The sequence below is a fragment of the Ornithorhynchus anatinus genome, chromosome X1 (genome assembly GCF_004115215.2).
Source record: "Ornithorhynchus anatinus isolate Pmale09 chromosome X1, mOrnAna1.pri.v4, whole genome shotgun sequence".
NCBI classification, from domain to species: Eukaryota; Metazoa; Chordata; class Mammalia; order Monotremata; family Ornithorhynchidae; genus Ornithorhynchus; species Ornithorhynchus anatinus.
The window spans coordinates 117,935,257-117,962,024 of NC_041749.1; the positions used below are offsets into that span (position 1 = coordinate 117,935,257).

General features: G+C 45.8%; 1 protein-coding gene across 3 annotated transcripts in view; it reads right to left on the reverse strand.

The window, feature by feature from the left end:
• Positions 1-26,768, reverse strand: part of ADAMTS18 (ADAM metallopeptidase with thrombospondin type 1 motif 18) — a 117,312-nt gene that overhangs the window by 26,370 nt on the left and 64,174 nt on the right. For all 3 annotated transcript variants that reach the window (XM_039910376.1, XM_039910377.1, XM_029049790.2), the window contains exon 14: positions 4,083-4,224. In XM_039910376.1, coding sequence (XP_039766310.1) covers positions 4,083-4,224 — 142 coding nt within the window. The remainder of the gene's footprint in view (positions 1-4,082; positions 4,225-26,768) is intronic.

Consider the following 26,768-nt stretch of genomic DNA (forward strand, 5'->3'; position numbering starts at 1 on the left):
AGGTTAGTATGGTGCTGCATGTCAGTCTAGCTCTGGGCAGATTCAGGGGAAACCCAAGGAATTTTCCAATGGAAAAGTCTTTAAAATCAAATAGTCTGCTCCTTGTACACAAGGTAAATGTTCCTCCGGGTCCTACTGGACCAGGTACATCAATTCCAGGAAGCTCATTTAATGACTTGGAGTCATTTATTTGGAATTTTTAAAATTTTTTTTTTATTTCCAGGGTCAAAAACCATATTACAGAATCCTGTATATAGGTTCGTTTGGAGTTTGGCACAGAATCAACTTTGCTATGAGCTCTACATTACTGGGGTTCTTCTGTGGCCATTTTCCTGGTAATGAAGGATCCCCAAAGCAGGAGAAACTGAGAGTTCTAATTCAGAGTTAAAATGCTGTACTAACAGCAAGGAGGAAATGAAAAATTTTATGGAAGAGTAAATTGTTTTCTGTCCAAAGGCACTGATTTTTCGATCTAACGGAATGTCTTTCTTCTCGTTCCCCCCACCCTCCACCCACTCTTGCCATGAAAGAAACCCGACAGTTACCTAAAGCAAACAGGTTCCCCTCATCCTCCCTTAGTAAAGCAAATGTTATTCTGCCACTTCTGCCACTTGGCGGGGCCAGGATTGCCACTAGGACAGAGGTGAGCAAACCATGGGCTGCCATGGTTCGAATCTGGCTGGCTCTGGGTTTATTTTGGCCCATAAGATGGATGGACACAGCCTCGGACTTGGAAGCAACAACATTCCCCATCTGGAAATGGCTGACAATCTCTAAGGGAACAGCCACCGTGGGCAGAAATGCAACTTCAGCCTTTTAAACCCCCTCTGCCTTCAGGCACCTGTTTGCTGAAAAATCTAGAGGGTGATGATGATGATGGTATTTGTTAAATGCGTACTATGTGCCAAGCACTGTTCTAAGTGCTGGGGTAGGTATAAAGTAATCAGGTTGTCCCACGACGGGCTCACAGTCTTAATCTCCATTTTACAGATGAGGTAACTGAGGCACAGAGAAGTTAAGTAACTTGCCCAAAGTCACACAGCTGACAAGCGTAGCCAGGTTTAGAACCCCTGACCTCCAAACCCATGACCTCCTTCTTGCCAAATCCAATGGCTCCTACTCCATTCTAATCCTCCTTGACCTCTCTGCTGCCTTTGACACTGTCAACTATCCCCTCCTCCTCCATACCTTATCTCACCTTGGCTTCACGGACTCCATCCTCTCCTGGTTCTCCTCTTACCTCTCTGGCCGGTCATTATCGGTCTCCTTCGCTGGCGCCTCCTCCCCCTCCCATCCTTTAACTGTTGGAGTTCCTCAAGGGTCAGTTCTTGGCCCTCTTCTGTTCTCCATTTACACTCACTCCCTTGGTGAACTCATTCGCTCTCACGGCTTTGACTACCATCTCTATGCAGATGACACGCAGATCTACATCTCCGCCCGTCCTCTCCCCCTCCCTTCAGGCTCGCATCTCCTCCTGCCTCCAGGATGTCTCCACCTGGATGTCGGCCCGCCACCTAAAACTCAACATGAGCAAGACTGAGCTCCTCATCTTCCCTCCCAAACCCGGTCCTCTCCCAGACTTCCCTGTCACCGTGGATGGCACGACCATCCTTCCCGTCTCTTGGGCCCGCAATCTCGGTGTCATCCTTGACTTGTCTCTCTCGTTCACCCCACACATCCTATCCGTTACCGAGACCTGCCGGTTTCACCTTTACAATATCGCCAAGATCTGCCCTTTCCTCTCCACCCAAACGGCTATCTTACTGCTACGGGCTCTCGTTATATCCTGGCTAGACTACTGTGTCAGCCTTCTCTCTGACCTCCCTTCCTCCTCTCTCGTCCCGCTCCAGTCTATTCTTCACTCCGCTGCCCGGCTCATCTTCCTGCAGAAACGATCTGGGCATGTCACTCCCCTTCTTAAACAATTCCAGTGGTTGCCTATCAACCTCCGCTCCAAACAAAAACTCCTCACTCTAGGCTTCAAGGCTCTACATCACCTTGCCCCTTCCTACCTCTCCTCCCTTCTCTTTCTACCGCCCACCCCGCACCCTCTGCTCCTCTGCCGCCCACCTCCTCACCGTCCCTCGGTCTCGCCTATCCCGCCGTCGACCCCTGGGCCACGTCCTCCCGCGGTCCTGGAACGCCCTCCCTCCTCACCTCTGCCAAACTGATTCTCTTCCCCTCTTCAAAACCCTACTTAAAACTCACCTCCTCCAAGAGGCCTTCCCAGACTGAGCTCCTCTTCTCCCTCTACTCCCTCTACCACCCCCAGTTCACCTCTCCACAGCTTAACCCTCTTTTCCCCCCATTTCCCTCTGCTCCTCCCCCTCTCCCTTCCCATCCCCTCAGCACTGTACTCGTCTGCTCAACTGTATATATTTTCATTACCCTATTTATTTTGTTAATGAAATGTACATCGCCTCGATTCTATTTAGTTGCCATTGTTTTTACGAGATGTTCTTCCCCTCGACTCTATTTATTGCCATCGTTCTCGTCTGTCTGTCTCCCCCGATTAGACCGTAAGCCCGTCAAACGGCGGGGACTGTCTCTATCTGTTGCCGACTTGTTCATTCCAAGCGCTTAGTACAGCGCTCTGCACATAGTAAGCGCTCAATAAATACTATTGAATGAATGAACTTCCAAGCCCGTGCTCTATCCACTAAGCCACGCTGCTTCTTCAGAGTGCCTCCCTGCTCCAGCGTGGAACTCTACATACATATACGGACTTCTAGCTATACAGGAACGGCACCAGATTCTGCTTCATCTCTGTGGGTCCAGAAAGATTGCCCTTGGCTCCACTGTTGTGTTTGTTGGCCACAGTGCCTCCTGTTGTTTTCTTTTCTCCCTCTTGGTGCTGCAATCTTCCTGGAGCCTCTGCTCTAGGACAATTGCCTGTTTCTGACTACTGCCTTTGAAGCTTACCTGTCTTCTGCTGTCAATTGCCGATTGTCTGTCCCCTGCTTTGCCCCTTTGTTTGAGGTTCTGCTTCACTGTATCTGTATGAAAGCGTTTCTCCTGTCCAACCTGCTGAAGGTTTCCCCAGTTCAGCACTCCATAGAGCAGCGGCTTGGGTAACCTGCTGTCACCCGTTGGTTTCCCTTCCAGATCCCGCCCAGCAAAGGGGTGATGGAAAGAGCCCTGTTCGATGCCATGGTCTGGCTACATCCAAAGACCTCGTTTACAGTATGAGATCCTGTCCTTCCTTTTGGTGTTGAATATGACAGTTTGACTGGTTCAAAGGAAAATGATTTTCTAAATGTTAGGTTTAAAGTAGATTCTCTAAATGAAGGGTTGGAGAGGATGGCAATTGCTCAGTGTCACCACCTTCTTTTCTGTATTCTCCTGTGGTGCTCCCAGAATAATGCAATGCTCCACCCTGGTACCAACGTCTCATACTTGCCCCTCGGAACGTTTCTTTATACATGTCCTCACTAGGCTTGGGCTGTGGTACCTTGCCATTAACTTTAAGGCACTCAGTCACCTTGCCCCCTCCTATCTTGCCTCACTGATTTCCAACTTGCTCTCTTTGATTCTCTAACACCAATACTGTACCTTGATCTCATCTGTCTCGCTGCACACCCCTTGCCCATGTCCTACCTCTGTCCTGGAACTCCTTCCCCTTTCATATCTGACAGATGATCACTCTCCCCACCTTCAAAGCCTTATTAAAATCACATCTCCTCCAACAGATCTTCCCCGACTAAGCCTTCATTTCTCCTATTCCCTCTCCCTTCTGCGCCACCCTTGCACCTGAATTGGTATACTTTATTCACCCCATCCTCAGCCTCACAGCGCTTATGGCCACATCTGTAATTTATTCTAATGCCTGTCTCCCCATCTAGAGTGTAAACTCATTGTGGGGAGGGAAGATGTCTACCAACTCTGTTATAGTGCACTCTCCTGATCATGTAGTTCACTGATCTGCACACAGTAAGCACTCAATAAAGGCAATCGGCTGATCAGTTCACTAACGAGGAAGCTGGAATGTGGAAAAAGAGACAGATCGAAACCGGTTTACATTTTCTGCTGAAAAAGGAAAGAAATATTCTCTTGGAGAGGGCAGAAAGAGGAGAGGAACCTACCTCCACCACAGGAGACCGAGCAATCCGATGGCACTGTTACCCAGAAATAGGTGTGCCTCTTGGTGGCTGTTTTTGTCCCATTCGCCACCTTGGGAAATGTGTACCTCCAGGCGATTCCTGGATTCTTGCCTTGCACCAAGATCTGGACAGCGGAAGACAAATGGAAATGGGCTGAGAAAAATGGTTAAGCTGGAGTCTTTGGGAAAAGCTAAAGTCCTTTCTCAAATGAACCCTGATGGGTTTTTTTCTTTTTTAATGATATTTGTTAAGAGCTTGCTATGTATTAAGCACTGGGGTAGATATGAGTTAATCAGAGTGGACACAGTCTCTGTTCTACATAGGCTCAAAGTCTTTATCCTCATTTTATAGATGAGATTCCCCCCTCTAGACTGTAAGCTCATTATGGGCAGGGAACATGTCTGCTAATTCTGAATTGTACTCTCCCGAGCGCTTAGTACAGTGCCCTGCACAGAGCAAGTGCTCGAGGAATATGACTGAATGATTGATTTATGAGGAAACTGAGAACCAGAGAAATTAAGTGACTTGCCCAAGGTCGCACAGAAGAAAAGTGGTGGAGATGGGATTAAAACCCAGCTCCTTCTGATACCAGGCCCATGCTCTATCCAGTGGGCTACGCTGCTTCCTCTCGCTTTCCTCTAGAGAAAGCTCACCTTCGTGACGTCAGAGGGTGGAAGGTGGCCTGGGTCTAATGGGGACAGGGGGCTTTGATAATAATGATAATAATAATAATAATAATAATGGTATTTATTAAGCACTTACTATGTGCCAAGCATTGTTCTAAGTGCTGGGGTAGATACAAGGTAATCAGGTTGTCCCACGTGGGGCTCACAGTCTTAATCCCCGTTTTACAGGTATTTGAGGCACAGAGAAGTGAAGTGACTTGTCCAAGGTCACACAGCTGACAAGAGGTGGAGCTGGGGTTAGAATCCGCGACCTCTGACTCCCAAGCCTGGGCTCTTTTGACTAAGCCACGCTGCACCACTTCAGAACCTACCCCAGGTCCATCAGGTGCCAAGCAAAAAGAAAATTCAAAGTCCAGCATGGGATAGGATATCTCTGAGGGTTAACCTCAGCAGTGTGATTCAGTGGGACATGCCTAGGACTAAGTACATTAGTCCAGAGGCTCTGAGGGCATCAACAGCTTCAAAACCCTGAAGTGGCCCTAGTCAGAAGGATTTTCCTACTGGGCTGGACTCCAGACCTCTTGGTAGGATCATTCACACAATCAATCATTGGTACTGATTGAGTGCTTACTGTGTGTAACACAGTCAATCAATCGTATTCATTCAGTGCTTACTGTGTGCAGAGCACTGGACTAAGCATCCGGGAAAGTAGAGTATAACAGATTCAGTAGATATAGAGGAGCAGCATGGCATAGCGGATAGAGCATGGGTCTGGGAGTCAGAAGGTCATGGGTTTGAATCCCAGCTTTACCACTGTCTGCTGTGTGGCCTTGGGTAAGTCACTTCGCTTCTCTGGGCATCAGTTACCTCATCCATAAAGGGGATTAAGACTGTGAACCCTATGCTGGACAGGGACTGTGTCCAACCCAATTTGCTTGTATCCACCCTGGCACTTAGTACAGTGCCTGGCACATAGAAGGGCTTAACAAATACCATAATTCTTCCTCTTATTACTATTATTATGTCCCCTGCCCACAGAGAGCTTAGTCTAGAGAACTGTACTAAGAGCTTGGGAAAGGACAACAGAGTTGGTAGAAATGTTCCCTGCCAACTGGGGGCTTACAGTCTAAAGGAGAAGGAAGAATAGGGGATGGGGGGTTGGGGGGGGCAGGGCGTCAGGCAATGGTAGGAGCTGAAAAGAGACAGGAAGTGGCCATAAACTCCATTTCCCTCCTTGCCCTTTATTGCCCCGGACCTATTCATTCATTCCTGGGCTGAGCCAGATACTTGGCCCACATGCCTTCATCCCTTCCTCGGTTTGACTTAGTGGGGAGGAACCCAGGATTCCCCCACTGTATTCACGAGAAACTTGTGAGCTAACTTAATAATAATAATTATGGTACTTGCTAAGCGCTTACTATGTGCCAAGCACTGTTCTAAGTACTGGGGTAGATACAAGGTAATTAAGTTGGACACAGTTCCGATCCCGCATGAACTTCACAGTCTAAGTAGGAGGAAGAAAGGGCATTGACTCCCCATTTGAAAGTTGAGGAAATTGAGGCACAGAGAAGTGAAGTGACTAGCCCAAGGTCACACAGAGCAGACAATTGGCAGAGCAGGGATTAGAACCCAGGTCTGACTTCCAGGCCTGGGCTCTGTCCACTAGGCTACACCGCTTCTCTTCCATACTACCCATGCAGGTGACTCTTCACAAGCTGTGGATAAACTGGATGCTGAAAGGCAAAGCATCTCTTCCAATCAATCAATCAACAGCATTTATTGAGCACTTGTGTGCAGAGTACTGTCCTATCTCAGCACTCCTTCAATTCCCCAAATGCAGATGTATCATAAGTCAGAAATTGAAATCTTTCAAATCAGGAATCCTCCAATTCTACCTTCAATGATCTTTTCCCCCTTTTAGGGTTTGTTTGGCAGAATATTGCTACAGTGTCATTCAGGAGGTTTGGGGGCTTGTGTTTTGTTTAAGATAACATTTCAAACATTTTGAATAAATATTATACTTTCTATATTTAGACTAACCCACTGTCTTCAGTAAATGTTTTAATGTGCTTTTAAGTGAAAACAGAAACTTCAGAATTTTTAGACATAATTGAACTTGAGTTCTAACAGGAGAATTACATTTATAAAATTCTTTCCTTAGTCATTAAAACTGCCTTTTATTTTTCTTTTCAGGAGAGGTCGATTCTCACATAAAATACTTCCAAATAATCTATATGCTTTTGGTTTCATTTTTATTCCTATAACAGGGAGCTGGAGGCCTGGGGGTTTCCAAAAGAGTACCAATAATTGCATCTGGAAGAATAAAAGTAAAAAACACAACTTCAATTCATATAGATGGTTGTGCTTTAATGCAAAAATGATATAATGGCAGTCAATCTGGAGACTCCTGATGTTCCTGCTGGATTATAAGCGTCTTGAAGGCAGCCTCTCAACTCTGCCGGGCTCTCCCATGTGCTTAGTAGAGTGCTCGGCACACAGTAGGAACTCAGTAGATACAATTGATTAATTGATGGATGTCTAATGTGATTGGGAAGATGACTGAATGAATTCATTAGTGTCAGAATAGGGAATGACAGGTCTTGCTTTTTAAAAAGGAGATTTAAGTGTCTGCAACTGATAACAGGAATCTGGACTTCAATATCCAAATATTGAAGCAGTATGGCCTAGCGAATAGAGCATGGGCCTGGGAGTCAGGACATCTTGGATTTTAATCCCAGCTCCTCTACTTGTGGGTTGTGTGACCTTGGGGAAATCACTTCACTTCTTTGGGACTCAGTTACCTCATCTGTAAAATGGGGATTAAGCCCCATGTGGGACATGAAGCAGCGTGGCTCAGTGGAAAGAGCACGGGCTTTGGAGTCAGGGCTCATGAGTTCGAATCCCAGCTCTGCCACTTGTCGGCTGTGTGACTGTGGGCAAGTCACTTCACTTCTCTGCGCCTCAGTTCCCTCATCTGTAAAATGGGGATTAAGACTGTGAGCCCCACGTGGGACAACCTGATTCCCCTATGTCTACCCCAGCGCTTAGAACAGTGCTCGGCACATAGTAAGCGCTTAACAAATACCAACATGAACTGCTTCCAACCTGATTAGCTTGTATCTATACATGGGAAGCAGCATGGCATAGTGGATAGAGCGTGGGCCTGGGAGTCAGAAGGTTGTGTGTTCTAATCCCAGTTTTGCCACTTGCCTGCTGTTTGACCTTGGCACAAGTCACTTCACTTCTATGTGCCTCAGTTTCCTCATCTGTAAAATGGGGATTGAGGCTGTGAGCCCCATGTGGAACAGGGACTGCATCCAAACTGATTTGCTCGTATCCACCCCAGCACATAGTGAGTGCGTGGCACACAATAAGCACTTAACAAATACCACAGTTATTATTATTATTACAGTGCCTGGCACATAGTAAGGGCTTATCAAATACCATTAAAACAATATCGGTCATCCTAGTCAAAAATAAGTAGAAATACAAATACTCTAATGGGAATGCATCTGTTTATTATTGTATTGTCTCTCCCAAGTGCTTAGCATAGTGCTCTGCACACAGTAAATGCCCAATAAATGAAATAAATGTGATTGAATGAATGAATGATGGACTGGATTAGAAATTCACTGTGGTTACTTACAAGGATTAGGGATTAACTTTTTCTGTGGCATATTCTATAGCAGCTCATCTTATATTGAAATGCAGTGGAAATACGTGAGTTTCATATTCACGGGCAAGAAAAGAAAAGAATCTTTTCAATGATATACGAGTGCAACTGTACAGGTTTGGAAATCCCCCAGGTCCTAGTGAAGACAGGTTACAGTGAATGCATCATGATCAGGTTAAACCCCTCTAGAGCCACTTGCTGGAGAGAATACTGAATAGTGATGTATTATTTGTGGAATTTTAATGAGTACTTAATATTGCTTTTGTTGCAATACATCTACATTCACAATTCGATGAAGAAAAACCCATTTGTCTTTTATCCTAGAAAAATCAAAGCATATTCTCCTTGTCAAGGACTGTTAACCCTTGGGCCATGTCTGCCCAAGGCAGAATGAGGCCTCGTGTTTTCCCTACATTGTCTTACCTGTGAGGAAAACAGTGTGAGGGAGCAGAGTCCTCATTTCCTGCCTTTCCTGGTCATAATTGCCTGGGACTACACCACCAGTTTTTGGGGAAGTCACTTCTACCTCATCTGTAAAATGGGGATTAAGACTGTGATCCCACATGGGACAGGGACTGTGTCCAACCTGACTACCTTGTATTGACACCAAGGCTCACTGCAGAGGCTGGCACACAGTAAGTGCTTAACAAACAGCATAAAAATCAAAACAAAACCCCACACATTGGTTTTTGAATGGCCAAATGAAGCACCTTCATTTTGAACCCAGTGAAAGGGGATTTTTGATTAGTGATTTTTATTGTAATTACCCAGAAATGCTAAGAAAAGCACAATAATGATAACAATAATAATGGTAATAAATTAGGGCAATTACTAGGAGTAAATTTAGACTGCAGATTGTAAATTCCTTGTGGGCTGGGATCACAGTTACCTCTCTATTGCATTGTACTTTCCCAAGGGCTTAGTACAGTGCTCTGCTCACAGTAAGGGCTCAATAAATATCCCTGATTGTTCAATTGCTTTCTATGTGCTAAGCACCAGGGTAGACACAAGCTTATCAAATTGGTCTCAGTCCCTGTCTTCTAAGGGGCCCTCAATCTATCTTATCCACAGTTTACAGATGAGGAAAACTAGGCTCAGAGAATTCATTCATTCATTCAATAGTATTTATTGAGCGCTTACTATGTGCAGAGCACTGTACTAAGCGCTTGGGATGAACAAGTCGGCAACAGATAGAGACAGTCCCTGCCGTTTGACGGGCTTACAGTCTAATCGGGGGAGACGGACAGACGAGAACAATGGCACTAAACAGCGTCAAGAGGAAGAACATCTTGTAAAAACAATGGCAACTAAATAGAATCAAGGCGATGTACAATTCATTAACAAAATAAATAGGGTAACGAAAATATATACAGTTGAGCGGACGAGTACAGTGCTGTGGGGATGGGAAGGGAGAGGTGGAGGAGCAGAGGGAAAAGGGGAAAATGAGGCTTTAGCTGCGGAGAGGTAAAGGGGGGATGGCAGAGGGAGTAGAGGGGGAAGAGGAGCTCAGTCTGGGAACGCCTCTTGGAGGAGGTGATTTTTAAGTAAGGTTTTGAAGAGGGAAAGAGAATCAGAGAAGCTAAGTGACTTTCCCTAGGTCACAAAGCAGGCCAGTGGCCGAGCCGGGATTTGAACCCAGACCTTCTGACTCCCAAACCTATTCTCTTTCCAGTAGGACAAGTTGTCTCATGACATTTTTATTTGAATCTTCAGGTGGGACTCTTGATTAGTCAGAGAGACTGCTCTGTTCTTATCTACTCTTATTGGTTCTTCTTATCCACTATGGTTTTGAGGATTGCAATTTAGATTGTTTCTTCGCTTTGGTGGGAACACAAGAAGCCTAGTGGAAAGGGCTGGGAATCAGGATACCTGGGTTCTAGTCCCAGTTCTGCCACTGATCGACTGAATGAAAAAGGCACGTCACTAGGCCTCTCAGGGTCTCAGTTTCCTCAACTGTAAAATGGGGCTAAGACACCTGCTCTCCCGAACTCTTTGACTGTGAGCCCAGGTTGGTGGGGGAAGGAGGGATGTGTTTAGTCTGATTATCTTGCCCCTACCCCAGCACTGAATGCAGTACAGGGTAAGCGCTCAAATACCACAACGTAATAATACCGATAAGTCTGGTCTTCAACATCCACCTCAACCACAGAGAAGCTTATATTTTTGGCTTGTTTCTCCCCCTCTGCCCCCCTGGGGGCAATTTACCTTCCCAATCATAAGCAGACTGTCTATACAGTAAGGTTGTTACAAAACAGCATAATCCTGTTTTTCCCCCAAGTTAGCATTAACAGTTTGATTGGGCCTTTGTGTTCTCCAAGCATCCCAGGACAGCCGTATATTAAGGGGGTGGGCTGAAAACCCTGAAATGTCATCTGCCAGGTAGCTGAGGTTCTGGGGTTAGGGTTCCCTAAAGCAGGAGAAAGAGGCAAAACTGCTGGGGTCTTAGAATACACCAGGCAAATATCCTAACATTAGTTTGGTGCCAAGCATTTTGGGGGAAGGGGGTTCCCTTCAAATTCAGGCCCCAGATGTGAGTTTCCCTTGCATAAAATCATTTGCCAAAATACTCTGCTCCACCTAATGAATTAATTGTGGTTTTTCTTAAGCACTTATTATGTTCCAAGCACTCTACTAAATGCTGGGGTTTACTGGGGTATATACAAGATCATCAGGTCCCACAAGGGGTTCATAGTCATTGAAGAAGCAGCATGGTGTAGTGGATAGAGCATGGGCTTGGGAGTCAGAAGATCATGGGTTCTAATCCCGCCTCTGCCACTTGTCTGCTGTGTGACCTTGGGCAAGTCATTTCACTTCTCTGGACCTCAGTTTCCTCATGTGGAAAATGGGGATTGAGACTGTGAACCCCACGTGGGACAGGGATGGTGTCCAACCTGATTTGCTTGTACCCACCTCAGCGCTTGGTACAGTGTCTGGCACAGAGTAAGTGCTTAATAAATACCAATTATTATTATTGTTATGCAGAGTGAGAACAGGAATTGAATCCCCATTTTGCAGATGAGGGAACTGAAGCCCCGAAAAGTCAAGTGACTTGTCCAAGGTCACACAGCAGACAAACGGAGGAGTCGGGATGATAATAATAATAATAATGGCATTTGTTAGGAGCTTACTATGTGCAAAGCACTGTTCTAAGCACTGGGGGGGGGTACAAGGTGAGCAGGTTGTCCCATGTGGGATTCACAGTCTTAATCCTCATTTTACAGATGAGGTAACTGAGGCACAGAGAAGTTAAGTGACTCGCCCAAAGTCACACAGCTGACAAGCGGCAGAGCCGGGATTAGAACCCATGACCTCTGACTCCCAGGCCGGTTCTCTTTCCACTGAGCCACAATGCTTCTGACTCCCAGGCCTGAGCTCTTTCTGTCTAGCCACGCTGCTTCACCCAGACCTGGTCACTCCCTGAACCAGATGACATTACGCTACTGGCCTCCAGCATCAACATCTATGGCTGGAAGAGCTTCTGTTGTGGTCCGACTGCCCTCTCGCTTGCTCCCTTGCTGGGTTGCCTGAGACCGTTTGCTCCCAAATTGTGGTCCATTCCTCCAAACCTCTCCGTAAACTATTTCAGTGTCTGACTCCCATACTAGATGGTGAGCTGCTTGAAGGCAGGGCATGTCTACTATTGCACTCTTCCACGCACTACTATAGTGCTCTACGATTGACTGACTGATACTTGTGGCCTGGCCCGGGGCTGAGTTGTCTGCAGAGATATTGACCTTGTGGCCAAAACACATTTCCTTGGTCAGCTTTTTTTTTTTTTTGTGGTATTTGTTAAGCACTTACCATGTGCCAGGCACTGTAGCAGCGTGGCTCAGTGGAAAGAGCCTGGGCTTCGGAGTCATAGGTCATGGGTTCGACTCCCGGCTCTGCCACTTGTCAGCTGTGTGACCATGGGCAAGTCACTTAACTTCTCTGTGCCTCAGTTACCTCATCTGTAAAATGGGGATTCACTGTGAGCCTCACATGGGACAACCCGATGACCCTGTATCTCCCCCAGCGCTTAGAACGGTGCTCTGCACATAGTAAGCTCTTAACAAATGCCAACATTATTATTATTACTAAGTGCTTGAGTACATAGGAAAGAATCGAGGTGAACACAGTCCCTGCCCCACATGGGGCTCACAGTCTTAATCCCCATTTTACAGATGAGGAAACTGAGGCCCAGAAAAGTGAAGTGACTTGCCCAAGGTCGCACAGCATACAAGTGGCAGAGCTGAGACTAGAACCCAGGTCCTTCTGACTCCCAGTCCCATCTTCTATCATTTTTTATATATGTACATAAATATACATATATATATTTATATTTGTTCTTGGTGCTTAAAGAAGATGATAATAATAATAATAATAACAATAATGGTATTTGTTAAGCATTTACTATGTACCAGACACTGTATTAAGTGCTGGAGTGGGTGCAAGCAAATCGGATTGGACACAGTCCCCATTCCACAAGGCGCTCACAATCTCAATCCGCATTTTACAGATGAGGTCACTGAGGTACAGAGAAGTCAGGATTAGAACCCACAACCTTTTGACTCCCAGGCCTGTGCTCTATCCACTACACCATGCTGCTTCTCTAAGATGCCACTGACCACGAAATTCACCAACGGGTGATTGGAGGCCAGTATGGCTACAATTTATCCTCACACAGGCTATCCTCTGTTGGGTTGTCTTGCTTATTGTTTGTAATGCCTAGTGCTGTTTTTGCCTTTCTCTCTTTGCCTTAAGAATAATAATAATAATAATAATGGTATTTGTTAAGCACTTACTACATGCCAGGTACTGTACTAAGCCCTGGGATGGATACAAGCAAATCAGGTTGGATACGGTCCCTGTCTCACATGGGGCTAACAGTCTTAATCTCCATTTTGCAGAGGAGGTAACTGAGGCACAGAGAAGTTAAATGATGTACCCAAAATCACCTAGCAGGCAAGTGGTAGATCCAGGATTAGAACACAGGTCCTTCTGACTCCCAGGCCTGGGCTCTATCCACTGGGCCATGCTGTTTTGCTGAACTGCTTTCAGTCAAGACATGGTGAGCTCCAAGAGAGCAGATGCCTGCTTTCCTCATATAGCAATCAAGTGTTCTCCCTATCAATCAATCCATCAATCCCTCTAGATTGTAAACTCACAGTGGGCAGGGAACATATCTACCTACTCTGTTATATTGTACTCTCCCAAGCGCTCAGTACAGCACTCTGCAGACAGTAAATGCTCAATACATACCACTGATTGATTGAGGGCTTACTCTGGGCAGAGCACTGTACTAATAAGCTCTTGGGAGAGTACAAGAGAGTAGACATAGTCCTGCCCTCAAGGATCTTGCAATCTAGCAGGGAAGACAAACACTAAAATAAATTACAGGTAGGGAGAAGCGATAGAGTTTAAAGATACATATGAGGGACTTAAGTACTAATCAGTCAATCAATGCATAAATAGTATTTATTGAGCACTTACTTGGTTTAGAAGTCTGTACTAAATGCTTGGGAGTGTACAATAGAGGAGGGAAAAATAATTTCTCCCCTCGGGGAGCTAATTTTAAGTCTCTTCTGCCAAAGACTGCTAGGTCAGGCTTCCATAGAACATTTTCCAGAAAGGTCTTTTTCGCCCACACCTCTATAGCCTGGAGAAAGAGTCCTTGCCCCAGCCCCAGTGACAGTAACTCTAATTCCACCAGAAGAGTGGTAAAAGAATCCAGCACTCTCCGGGTGGTCGTTTGGGTAGTTAGCGCTCGATACATTCCATAACTATGTGCTAAGCACTGGGGCAGATACAACCATAACAGACCAGAGAGAGTCCCTACCTCCAACGGGGGCTCACAATCTAGGTGAGGGTAGATGAGATAAAATCACCAATAACAATTCCTTCCCACAGCTGGCCTAATGCCTGGGAGTATCATGTCAGATCCTGGAAGAACTTGTTGGAGAAGCATTTGCCCTGGAAGGGCATTTTGCTTTTTAATCCACTGGCTTTTAACTGACAGAGAAATTGGCTAAACTCAGTTGATCAGTTGATCAGATTGGACACAGTCCTTGTCTCACGTGGGGCTCACAGTCTTAATCCCCATTTTCCAGATGAGTTAATTGAGGCACAGAGAAATGAAGTGACCTGCCCAAGGTCACACAGCAGACAAGTGGCGGAGCCAGAATTAGAAGCCAGGTCCCTTGACTCCCTGCCCTGTGCTCTACCCACTAATAATAATAATTATGGTTTTTGCTAAGTGCTTACTATGTGCCAAGCACTGTACTAAGCCCTGGGGTGGATACAAGCAAATCAGGTTGGACACAGTCCCTTGTCCCACGTGGGCTCACAGCCTCAATCCCCATTTTATGGATGAGGTAACTGAGGCCCAAAGAAGTGAAGTGACTTGCCTAAGGTCACAAAGCAGACAAGTGGCAGAGCAGGAATTAGAACCCATGACCTTCTGACTCACAGGCATTATCCATTATGCTATGCCTGCTCCTTCTCTAGGGATGCTTTCCCTCCAAATCTGTGAGCCCCCTGTAGGAAAGGGACAGTGACTGATCTGATTATCCTGGATCTAGAGAAGCAGCATGGCTTAGCAGAAAGAATCCAGGCCAGGGAGTCAGAGGACCTAGGTTCTAATTCCGGCTCTGACACTTATCTGCTATGTGACCTAGGGTAAGCCACTTCATTTCTCTGCACCTCAGTTTCCTCCTCTGTAAAGTGGAGATTAATTCCTACTCCTCCCCACCCACACTGTAAGCCCCAGGGGGGATAGGGACTGTCCAACCTGATAACCTTGTGCTTGTCACGTACTAATGCTTAACAATTACCATTTTCATTATTGATTGTTATTATTATTCCAAGGCTTGCACATATTGGTAAAAAGTTTTCATCAATCAGTCAATCCATCGGGTTTATCGAGTGCCTATCGGGTGCAAAGCACTGTACTGAATGCTGGGGAGAGTAGAGCAGAACACGTTTCCTACCCGCAGGGAGCTTACATTCTTAGGATGAAGTAAGACAGACACAGAGGATTTACAATGAGAGGAAAGAGAGGGAGAATAAGGCTACCACTGGACATAGCAAAAGTAGGTTGGAGAAATAACCGGGGAATAATAATAATAATAACTGGAGAAATAATAATATTAATAATAACCGGAGAAATAACCGGGGAGCCGACCTTCTTCTTCTCAACGGCTCCCTGAAGAACAATTCTATTATCATTATTATTATCATCATTAGCTGTTAACATTATTAGCTGCTAACACTATTATCATTATCATTAGCTCCACACGTGTTAATACTATTAGTATTGTTTTTGTCCGTCTGTCTCCCCCAATTAGACTGTAAGCCCGTCAAGGGGCAGGGACTGTATCGGTTGCCGATTTGTACATTCCAAGCGCTTAGTACAGTGCTGTACACATAGTAAGCGCTCAGTAAATACTATTGAATGAATGAATGAATGAAATAAATTTGTGAATGAATTAAGTAGCAGATACAGTTTGAGGTGTAGCAGCTATCAATAAATTAACATATATGCAAGTGCTGGGATGGTTCCTTTCTACCCCCGATCTACACCCACTCCCTTGGAGAACTCATTCACTCCCATGGCTTCAACTACCCATCTATCTGAGGATGTTTCCCAAATCTACGTCTCCAGTTCTGATCTCTCTCCTTCTCCGCCGTCTCATATTTCCTCCTGCCTTCAGGACCTCTTTGCTTGGATGTCCCGCCAACACCTCAAACTTAACGTGTTCAAAACAGAACTTCTTATATTCCCACCCAAACCCTGTCCTCCCTCTGTCTTTCCCATCACCATAGACAGCACCACTATCCTCCCTGTCTCACAGGCCCGTAACCTTGGCGTTATTCTCAACTCATTACTCCCACTCAATCCAATCTGTAACCAAATTCTGTCAGTCAACCTTCACAGCATCGCTAAAATCTGCCCTTTCCTTTCCATTTAAACTGCTAATGTGTTAATCCAAGCACTTATCCTATCTCGCCTTGATTATTGCTTCTGTCTCCTTTGCTCACCTCCCTTGCTTCCTGTCTCTCCCCTCTCCAGTCCAGACTTCACTCTGCTGCCCGGATCATTTTTCCATAAAAACGTTCAGTCCATGTTTCCCCACGCATCAAGAACCTCCAGTGGTACCCCAACCACCTTTGCATTAAATAGAAACCCCTTACTATGGGCTTTAAAGGACTCAAATCATCTTGTCCCTCCTACTTTACCTCACTGCTTTCCTACTACAGCCCAGCCCGCACACTTTGCTCCTCCAATGCCAACCTATTCACTATACTTTGATCTCATCCATCTGGCCTCTGGCCTGGAACTCCCTCTCCCTTCATATCTGAAAGATGATCACTTTCCCACTTTCAAAGCCTTATTAAAAGCACATCTCCTCCACTAGGCCTTCCCCAACTAAACACTCATTTCCTCTTATCCCACTCCCTGAATCGCCCTCAGCCCCACAACACTTATGTCCATAGTCTTAATTTACTTATTTATATTAATGTCTGTCTCGCCCTCTGGGCTGTAGGCTCATTTTGGGTAAGGAATATGTCTACCAACTCTGTTATATTGTATTCTCCCAAGTGCTTAATACAATGCTCTGCCACGGTAAGTGCTCAATAAATACAATTGATTGATTGATTGGATTAAAAGAACAAAATCCCAACCTAAGGCTGTGGCATTCATTAATGAGCTTTGATGTTTTTCATGATGTAAAGGGAATAGGCAACAGGTGGGGAAGAATAAATTCAGTTTCAAGATGAGAAGTAACAATTGAGTCTGCCTAAAAGATGAAAGAAACCATAGTGCAGAAAGGAAAACCAGTCCTTTTTGCCTCATCAAGATATTCAGGTGTTCATTTCAGCAAGTAGTCTGAAAGAGATCCAAAGGGTGGTTTGCGAGTTTGGACAAGATATTCCCCATAGGACTATGCCACTCAAATGATTAACTTACCACAATGTAACAGACGGTCCAAAAGGTAAGTGCTTCTCTGGGTTGTTACCACCCCCAGTCAAAAAATCGCCTCTCCAATGAATTATCCCCTGACTCACTTATTTCCCCATCTTCTAGTTCCCCTGCTTCTTCTGTCGACACTTCATGACCCCTAAGCATTTAAGTAAGCAGCGTGGCTTAGTGGAGAGAGCAAAGGCCTGGGTTAGAGGACCTGGGTTTCAATGCCAGATCCACCACTTTTTGTACCCTATTTATTTTGTTAATGAATTGTACATCGCCTTGATTCTATTTAGTTGCCATTGTTTTTACGAGATGTTCTTCCCCTTGACGCTGTTTAGTGCCATTGTTCTTGTCTGTCCGTCTCCCCCGATTAGACTGTAAGCCCGTCAAACGGCAGGGACTGTCTCTATCTGTTGCCGACTTGTTCATCCCAAGCGCTTAGTACAGTGCTCTGCACATAGTAAGCGCTCAATAAATACTATTGAATGAATGAATGAATGAACCACTTGTCTGCTGGATGACCTTGGATGAGTCACTTCACTTCCCTAGACCTCAGTTTCCTCATCTGCAAAATAGACCTATAATACCTGTTCTTCTTCCTACTTAGACAGTGAGCCCCATGCGGATAAGGGACTGGGTCCCATCTGATTATTTTGTATCTACCCCGATGCTTAATACAGTGGTTGGCACATAGTAAATGCTTGACAAATACCATAATGATGATAATGATGATGATGATAATGACATGCCAAGCACTGTACTAAGTGCTGGGGCAGGTACAAGATAATCAGGTTGGACACCGTCCCTGCCCTCTTGGGCCTCACAGTCTGAGCAGAAGGGAGAACAAGAATTTAATTCTGCCCTCCCTACTTTTCATCATCTCTGTCATGTCTGCCTCCCCTTCTAGATCGTACCTCACTATGGGCAGGGAACACATCCACTAATTCTGCCCATGCACTCAGTACAGTTCTCTGTACACAGTGAGCAGTCAATAACTACCATTGATTGATTGATTGTCAGGGAAGACTCCTTGCCAGGGAAGACTCCACATGCCAACTGGTCTGTATCCCAGGTCTCAGGTAGGGAGGCCCTGTGTCAGATTTTTAGCAGGCCTGTCCTCTGTCCACTACAGATTTGCCGCTGGTCCCCTCAAATCCAGTAATTTTACTTTCGGTTCCCAGCCTCCTTTCTGCTGGTTCCTGTCATGGAGCTCTGTGCCCCAAAAGTGGCAGCCATGTTCCTAGGGACCGGGGAGAGGCATGCTGGTTCTGGACCAAGTTGGGAGGACAGGCTACCCCTGAGCTGGGACTTAGGACTGGGTGGATCGGGACCAAATCGAGTGGACTTCAGCAAAATGGTGGCCATATGACATCATCATGGTATGGTGTGCGCCAGTGTCCCTCAAATGACGGCACCCGTGTCTCCGGGGGTGTGTGTGGGGGGGAGAGGTCTGGTTTTTAAGAGTGCGCAAAGTTTTTGAAACTAGGAGATGCAACAGTTTTTGAGAAGCAGCATGGCTTAGTGGATAGAGCACGGGCCTGGGAGTCAGAAGGACCTGGCTCTAATCCCAGCTTCTCCACTTGTCTGCTGTGTGACCATTCATTCATTCATTCAATAGTACTTATTTAGCGCTTACTATGTGCAGAGCACTGTACTAAGCGCTTGGAATGAACAAGTCAGCAACAGATAGAGACAGTCCCTGCCGTTTGACGGGCTTACAGTCTAATCGGGGAAGAAAGACAGACAAGAACAATAGTAATAAATAGAGTCAAGGGGAAGAACATCTCATAAAAACAATGGCAACTAAATAGAATCAAGGCGATGTACATTTCATTAACAAAATAAATAGGGTAATGAAAGTATATACAGTTGAGCAGATGAGTACAGTGCTGAGGGGATGGGAAGGGAGAGGGGGAGGAGCAGAGGGAAATGGGGGGAAAAGAGGGTTAAGCTGCAGAGAGGTGAAGGGGCGGCGGTAGAGGGAGTAGAGGGAGAAGGGGAGCTCAGTCTGGGAAGGCCTCTTGGAGGAGGTGAGTTTTAAGTAGGGTTTTGAAGAGGGAAAGAGAATTAGTTTGGTGGAGGTGAGGAGGGAGGGCATTCCAGGACCGTGGGAGGATGTGGCCCAGGGGTCGACAGTGGGATAGGTGAGACCGAGGGACGGTGAGGAGGTGGGTGGCAGAGGAGCAGAGCGTGCGGGGTGGGCGGTAGAAAGAGAGAAGGGAGGAGAGGTAGGAAGGGGCAAGGTGATGTAGAGCCTTGAAGCCTAGACTGAGGAGTTTTTGTTTGGAGCGGAGGTTGATAGGCAACCACTGGAGGTGTTTAAGAAGGGGAGTGACATGCCCAGATCGTTTCTGCAGGAAGATGAGCTGGGCAGCAGAGTGAAGAATAGACTGGAGCGGGGCGAGAGAGGAGGAAGGGAGATCAGAGAGAAGGCTGACACAGTAGTCTAGCCGGGATATAACAAGAGCCTGTAGCAGTAAGGTAGCCGTTTGGGTGGAGACAAAAGGGCGGATCTTGGCGATATTGTAAAGGTGAAACCGTCATGTCTTGGTAACGGATAGGATGTGTGGGGTGAACGAGGGGTGTGGGGTGTGGGGTGTGGGGTGGGGTGTGGGGTGGGGTGTGGGGTGAACGAATGTGTGGGGTGAAGTGACCATGGGCAAGTCACTTCACTTCTCTGGGCCTCAGTTCCCTCATCTGTAAATGAAGATTAGGACTGCGAGCCTCATGTGGAACAGGGACTGTGTTCAACCTGATTAGCTTGTATCTATTCCAGTGCTTAGTACAGTGCCTGGCACATAGTAAACACTTAACTAAGAGCACACAAAAAAACCAAAAATGGCTCACAGGGATAGTTTTCAACACTTGGAAAAATCTAAATCTGTTACATCGGAAGTGATGGTTAGTAAAACAAATTCCTAGTAGAATGCTTTCATCACATGCCCCTGAAGAACTCCAAACTCTGCCCGGCATGGCCTTTTTTATTCTTCCCAGTTTGGAAAATTCCTATCTGATCCTTTGGTTACAACAGACAACAATAAAAAGTCACAGAAAGTGGAGATGGAAGGCTTTTTTGAAGGCGATGGAGAACAAAGGCAGCCCCATTTTCATAGACACTAATGGGATTTGATTTTGAAAACGGTTAAGGAAGGGACTCTGCTATCTAGCAATCAATCAATCAATCAATCAATCAATCCATCAGTGGTCTTTACTGAGGGCTTTACTGTGTGCAGAGCACCAGACTCTGAGCTTAGGTTGGTAGACACTATCCCTACCCACCATGAATGGACAGTCTAGTGGGGGAGACAGACAATAAAATAATAATAATAGTAGTATTAGTTAAGGGCTTGCTATGTGCCAGGCACTGCTGGGTTGGATACAAGTAAATCAGGTTGGACACGGTCTCTGTCCCACATGGCACTCACAGTCTTAATCCCCATTTTCCAGATGAGGTCACTGAGGCACAGACAACTGAGTGACTTGCCCAAGGTCACAAATCAGGATTAGAACCCGGGTCCTTCTGACTCCCAGGCCTGGGCTCTATCCATTAGGCCATGCTGCTTCTCTTTAGATTGCGATAAATTGCAATAAAACAGAATGCAAGTGATTGGATGTGTCTTACTTGTGCCTTACTCACCCAAGAGCTTAGAACAGTGCTCTGCACTCGATTGGAGCTTAATTCATACCCCTGCTGGATGGATTGCAAGAAGCCCCTAGAGTCACTTCATTATAATTTAATGCCGCACGAATGTCAGCGACACCCAGACCTTACATGTTGGGTCACGAGCTTCTACGCTTATTTAAGATGATTACATTTTCCAGGGCCCTTGACCCAAACAGTCAGTGGCCGTTGCAAACCTTTTAAATTCCCATTCTCTCCAAGAAACACAAATTCCACAGGGTGCAAGCGGAGTCCCGTGTAAGGCTTATAAAATACAGCTGCGCTGAGCGAGCCTATGCTAAATGCCCGAATAGATAGCCAACTTATTAAATGGACAAGTTTGGAAAGACCTCCAATAACTCACTCTACTTATCTGGACACATTCCAGATAATTTTCAGCCAAGTAACATTTGCTCTCAAATTTACCGCTGGCAAACGGCCACCTTAAATGTTTCCAGATCTGCAGTGGAACTGTTTAATGTCTCCCTTTAACACACCCAGCACCTGACTTCAGACACAACACTCGGCAGCTCCGGCTATAAAATTTACAGCTCCTTAAGTTTGCAAACCACAGACGGCGGTGGAGGCGGTAGGGTTGGGCCCCCCCAAGATTCGTTTGGAAGCTGGCTCTTGGGGCACGAAGAAAGCTACAACAATGGCTAGATTGAACTCTCGGGGGTTGATTCTCTTGCTGCTAATTTTGATTTCCCAGCTCAAACGATAGATTTCCTCCACCAGCTGTGGTTCGACTCTCTGGTCTCAGGTCTTCCGTTATAAGCGGTCTTCGATTTCCCAAGAAATGGCACCACGAGTGTGTCGGGTGACTGTTTTAAAGTGGGATCCGTGGTTCTTTGGAAAACAGATCATGTCCGCGGCATTTCCCCAGAAGGGACAGAGATTCTGTCCACGGTGACAGGCGGAACTGCAGTTCAGGCTGGTTCACTGCCGGCGGACTGAACTGGTGCCTTGGGATTGGGGAAGTGGGGGTGGCAGGGAGGAGTTTGAGCAATAGTGTGTTCTCCTTCCTCTCCTCCTCCTCCTTGTTATCAGGCCAGCACCTTTGACCCTGGGGAGGGTTCTGGCCAGGTGCAGGACTGAAGCTTGGAATCATCAGGTTTGCAATGATACTAATGACAACAGTCCCTGTCTCACATGGGGCTTCCTTAAGTCTAGGAGAGAGGGTGAGCACGGATATTCTCCTCATGTTTCAGAAGGGGAAACTGAGGCTCAGTGACTTGTCCCGGGTAACAAAGCAGGCAAGTGGCAGGGTCAGAATTAGAACCTGGTACCCCACCATAATAATAATAGTAATAATAATAATAATGACGGTATTTGTTAAGCAATTACTATATGTCGAGCACTGTCCTAAGCGCTGGGGGAGATACAAGCTAATCAGGTTGAACACAGTCCTTGTCCTACATGGGGCTCACAGCATTAATCCCCCTTTTAAAGATGAGGGAACTGAGGCACAGAAAAGTTAAGCTACTTGTCCAAAGTCACACAGCCAACAAGTGGCATGGCATTCCATTGGCCCCCTTGGGCACTTATGTCGGATTCAGTTTATTCTAGGTATCCCATTGATTTATTCATATTTGCTTACTTTTGTGGTTATCAATTCTGCCTCTCTTTTTATGCTTATTTCTAGTGAATGAGTTCCTCAAATAATAATAACAATAATATTAATAATAATTGTGGTAGTTATTAAGTACTTCCTATATGCCCAAGTACTGTACTAAGCACTGGGGTAGATACAAGATGATCGGGTCCCACATGGGGCTCACAGCCAAAGTAGTAAGAAGACTAGGTATTGAATCCCCATTTTGCAGATGAGGAAACTGAGGACCAGAGAAGTTAAATGACTTGCCCAAGGTCACATAGCAGGTAAGTTGTGAGCCGGGATTAGAACCCAGCCAGAGGTAGTGACTCTTTCTTCTACTTTTACTGCATGCTCCCAAGCACCGAGGTCAGTTATTGGCCCAAAGTAGGCTCCCAGTTCAATGATCTGCATAGAGGGGGACACCCAGCACAGTGCTCTGCATACAACAGGTGTCTTATACAGTGCTCTCTGTACCCAGTAGGAGCTCAATAAATACATATTAGGACACCAACAGGTTAAAATTTAGTTTCAGAACAGCAAGCCGCATTCTCATGCCATCCTGGGTCACTGTGTTTATCAGACAATGATCAAGTTATTTCAAAATGAATAACGCATGAAAAATTTCCTAACCCTTCCTTCTAGCCAAGAACCAGCTTGGGTAGAAAGTTTTCTTGCTCCGTTATAATTTACTGTGGATATGGCAGGATCTGTCTCATCTTCAGTTGCAGCTAATTCTTAACCAAAACATAAATCAAATTTGAGATCCCAGATTCTGCTCTCTGTCAGGCCTGATTCCTAAAGGGATGAAAATAGGACATTAAACCCAAATGTGCTGCTTTATCTAAATCTTTTGCTAACTTCTTTGAAAAGGAGGGGAAAAATGTGATGATTTCTTTAAATTGAAAGCCAATGACCTTAAATTACCTATGCCTCAGTCTCGAGAAAATGGAAAAACATCTTGAGCTCTCAAAGACATTTTTTTTAATGGTGTTTATTAAGCGTTTACTATCTGCTAGGCACTGTACTAAGCCCGGGGGTAGGATCAAGCTAATTAGGTTGGACACAATCCATGTCCCACATGGGGTTCACGGTCTTAATCTCCATTATATAGATGCGGTAACTGAGGTGCGGAGAAGTGAAGTGACTTGCCCAAGGTCATATAGCAGAAAATTGGCAGAGCTGGGATTAGAACTCGGGTCCTCTCCCACGTGGCTCTGCTCAATAATAATAATGATGTTGGCATTTGTTAAGTGCTTTCTATGTGCAGAGCACTGTTCTAAGCACTGGGGTAGATACAGGGTAATCAGGTTGTCCCACATGAGGCTCCCAGTCTTAATCCCCATTTTACAGGTGAGGTAACTGAGGCACAGAGAGGTTAAGTGACTTGCCCAAAATGACACAGCAAACAAGTGGCGGAGCCGGGATTAGAACCCAGGTCCTTCTGACTCCCAAGCCTATGCTCTATCCACTAGGCCACACAACTACTCTCCCACACTTCAAAGCCTTATTGAAGGCACATCTCCTCCAAGAGGCCTTCCCAGACCAAGCCCCCCCTACTTCTCCCACTCCCTTCTGCGTCACCCTGACTTGCTCCCTTTGTTCTTCCCCGCTCTCAGCCCCACAGTACTTAAGTACATATGGGTAATGCGTGGCTCAGTGGAAAGAGCCTGGGCTTTGGAGTCAGAGGTCTTGGGTTCGAATCCCAGCTCTGCCACTTGTCAGCTGTGTGACTGTGGGCAAGTCACTTAACTTCTCTGTGCCTCAGTTACCTCATCTGTAAAATGGGGATTAAGACTGTGAGCCCCAAGTGGGACAACCTGATTCCTCTGTGTCTACCCCAGCGCTTAGAACAGTGCTCTGCACATAGTAAGCGCTTAACAAATATCAACATTATTATTATTAATTTAGTTATTTGTATCGATGTCCGTCTCCCCCCCCAAGACTGTAAGCTCACTGTGGGAAGGGAATGCGTCTGTCTATTGTTGCACTGTACTTTCCCAAGCGCTTAGTACAGTGCTCTGCACACAGTAAGTGCTCAATAAATGCGATTGAATGAATGAATGAATTCCTGTTAGCAATTAACCAATACACTGCTCCCACCTCCAAACTAGCCAGACTCCGGTCAGCATGGGGAATTGGTTCACAGAGATGTGGGCAGGGAATGTGTCCTGAGTGCGTCTGCTGGACCCTACCAAGTGCTTAGTATAGTGCATCACACCCAGTGGGTGCTCAATAAATAGCAATTCTACTTCTCTTTTTAGGGTGTAAGTCCTTGAAGACGGTACAATGCTCTGCACTTAGTAAACGCTCAGTACAATACATCACACTCGGCACCTAAATAAACACCACTACTACTACAATCAATCAATCAATCAATCAATGGAAATCAACAATCAATCAGTATTTACTGAGCGCTGGCTGTAGGTAGAACACTGTACTAGGCGTTTAGGGTAGTACAAAACTCCTGGTGTGTGGGGAACGGGTCTACTGACTCTATTGTGTTGCACTATCCCAAGTGTTTAGTACAGCGTTCTGCACAAAGTAAGTGCTCAATCAGTCAATTGTACTTATTGAATGCTTACTGGGTGCAGAGCGCTGTACTAAGTGCTTGGGAAAGTACAATATAACAGAGTCGGTAGACACGTTCCCTGTTCACGATGAGCTTAAGGTCTAGAGCGGGAGACAGACATTAATATAAATAAATAAATAAACTATGGATATGCAACTAGGGCTGTGGGACAGAGGGAGGGATGGACAACTGAATAAATACTAATGATTGATTTGATTCTCGCCTTGGCCTGTGGCCTTTTCCTTGATTTCAAGAAGCTCTTTAACTAAGGATCTTATCAGGTTTCCAGTTTGCAGTCTTGACTAGTTAGCCCCTAAGCTCCAATGAACAGTCTTTGCCAAACCTCTCCTGTATCCAGGTGAACACCATCGGAAATCAATGGCTACCCTCTTGCTCTGCAATCTTGCCACAATTTTTGGCTGACATTTTTCATTTCCTGACATTTGATTTCCCTTCCCCTAACCATTAGATTGTAAACTCCTTGAAAGCAGGGACCAGGACCTTTTCTATTATTTTAGTCTCCTACCTACTCAGTTCAGTGCTCTCTGTACAGTGCTCTACACACCGAAGGCACCAAAGACAGTGCTTGGCACATAGTAGTTATTAAGTGCTTAGTGAACATCACAACTACCTATAGAAGCAGCGTGGCTCAGTGGAAAGAGCACGGGCTGGGGAGTCAGAGGTCATGGGTTCAAATCCAGGCTCTGCCACCTGTCAGCTGTGTGACTGTGGACAAGTCACTTAACTTCTCTGTGCCTCAGTTACCTCATCTGTAAAATGGGGTTGAAGACTGTGAGCCTCACGTGGGGCAACCTGATTATCCTGTATCTCCCCCAGTGCTTAGAACAGTGCTTGGCACCTAGTAAGCGCTTAACAAATACCAACATTATTATTATCATTATTATTATATGCTAAGTGCTGGGGTAGGGTCACGATAATTAGATCGGACATAGTCCCAGTCTCCCACGATAATCAAAACCTAAGAGCGAGGGAGAGTGGGGATCTTATTCCTATTTTACAGATGAGGAAACCGAAGCCCAGAGAGATGAAGCGACTTGCTCAAGGTCACATAGCTGGCCAATGGAAGTGCTGGGATTAGAGCAATGTGGCCTAGCGGATAGAGCACAGGCCTGGGAGTCAGAAGGACCTGGGTTCTAAATCAGGCTCTGCCATTTGTCTGCTGGGTGACCTTGGGCAAGTCACTTAACTTCTCTGGGTCTCAGTTACCTTATCTGTAAAATGGGGATGAAGACTGTGAGCCCCATGTGGGACATGGACTGTGTCTAACCTAACTACCTTGTATCTACCCCAGTGCTTAGAACAGTGACTGGCGCAGAGTAAGTGCTTAACAAATACCATTAATGCCCTCCCACCCCCAAACCAAAACCTCAGTTTCCCTGGCTCCAGGACCCCTGCTCTTTCCACTAGGTCATGCTTCCCCAGAGCAATAAATTGAGGGCAGGGTGAAATTTTTCAGGAAAAATAAAGTGAAAAACCTAAAATATTGTCTGTAAACAATCCAAGGACCTTGTACTTATTCTGTCCAATTGCCATCTGCTCCCTGCTCCCAGTGACAAATGTGATGGCCCCAG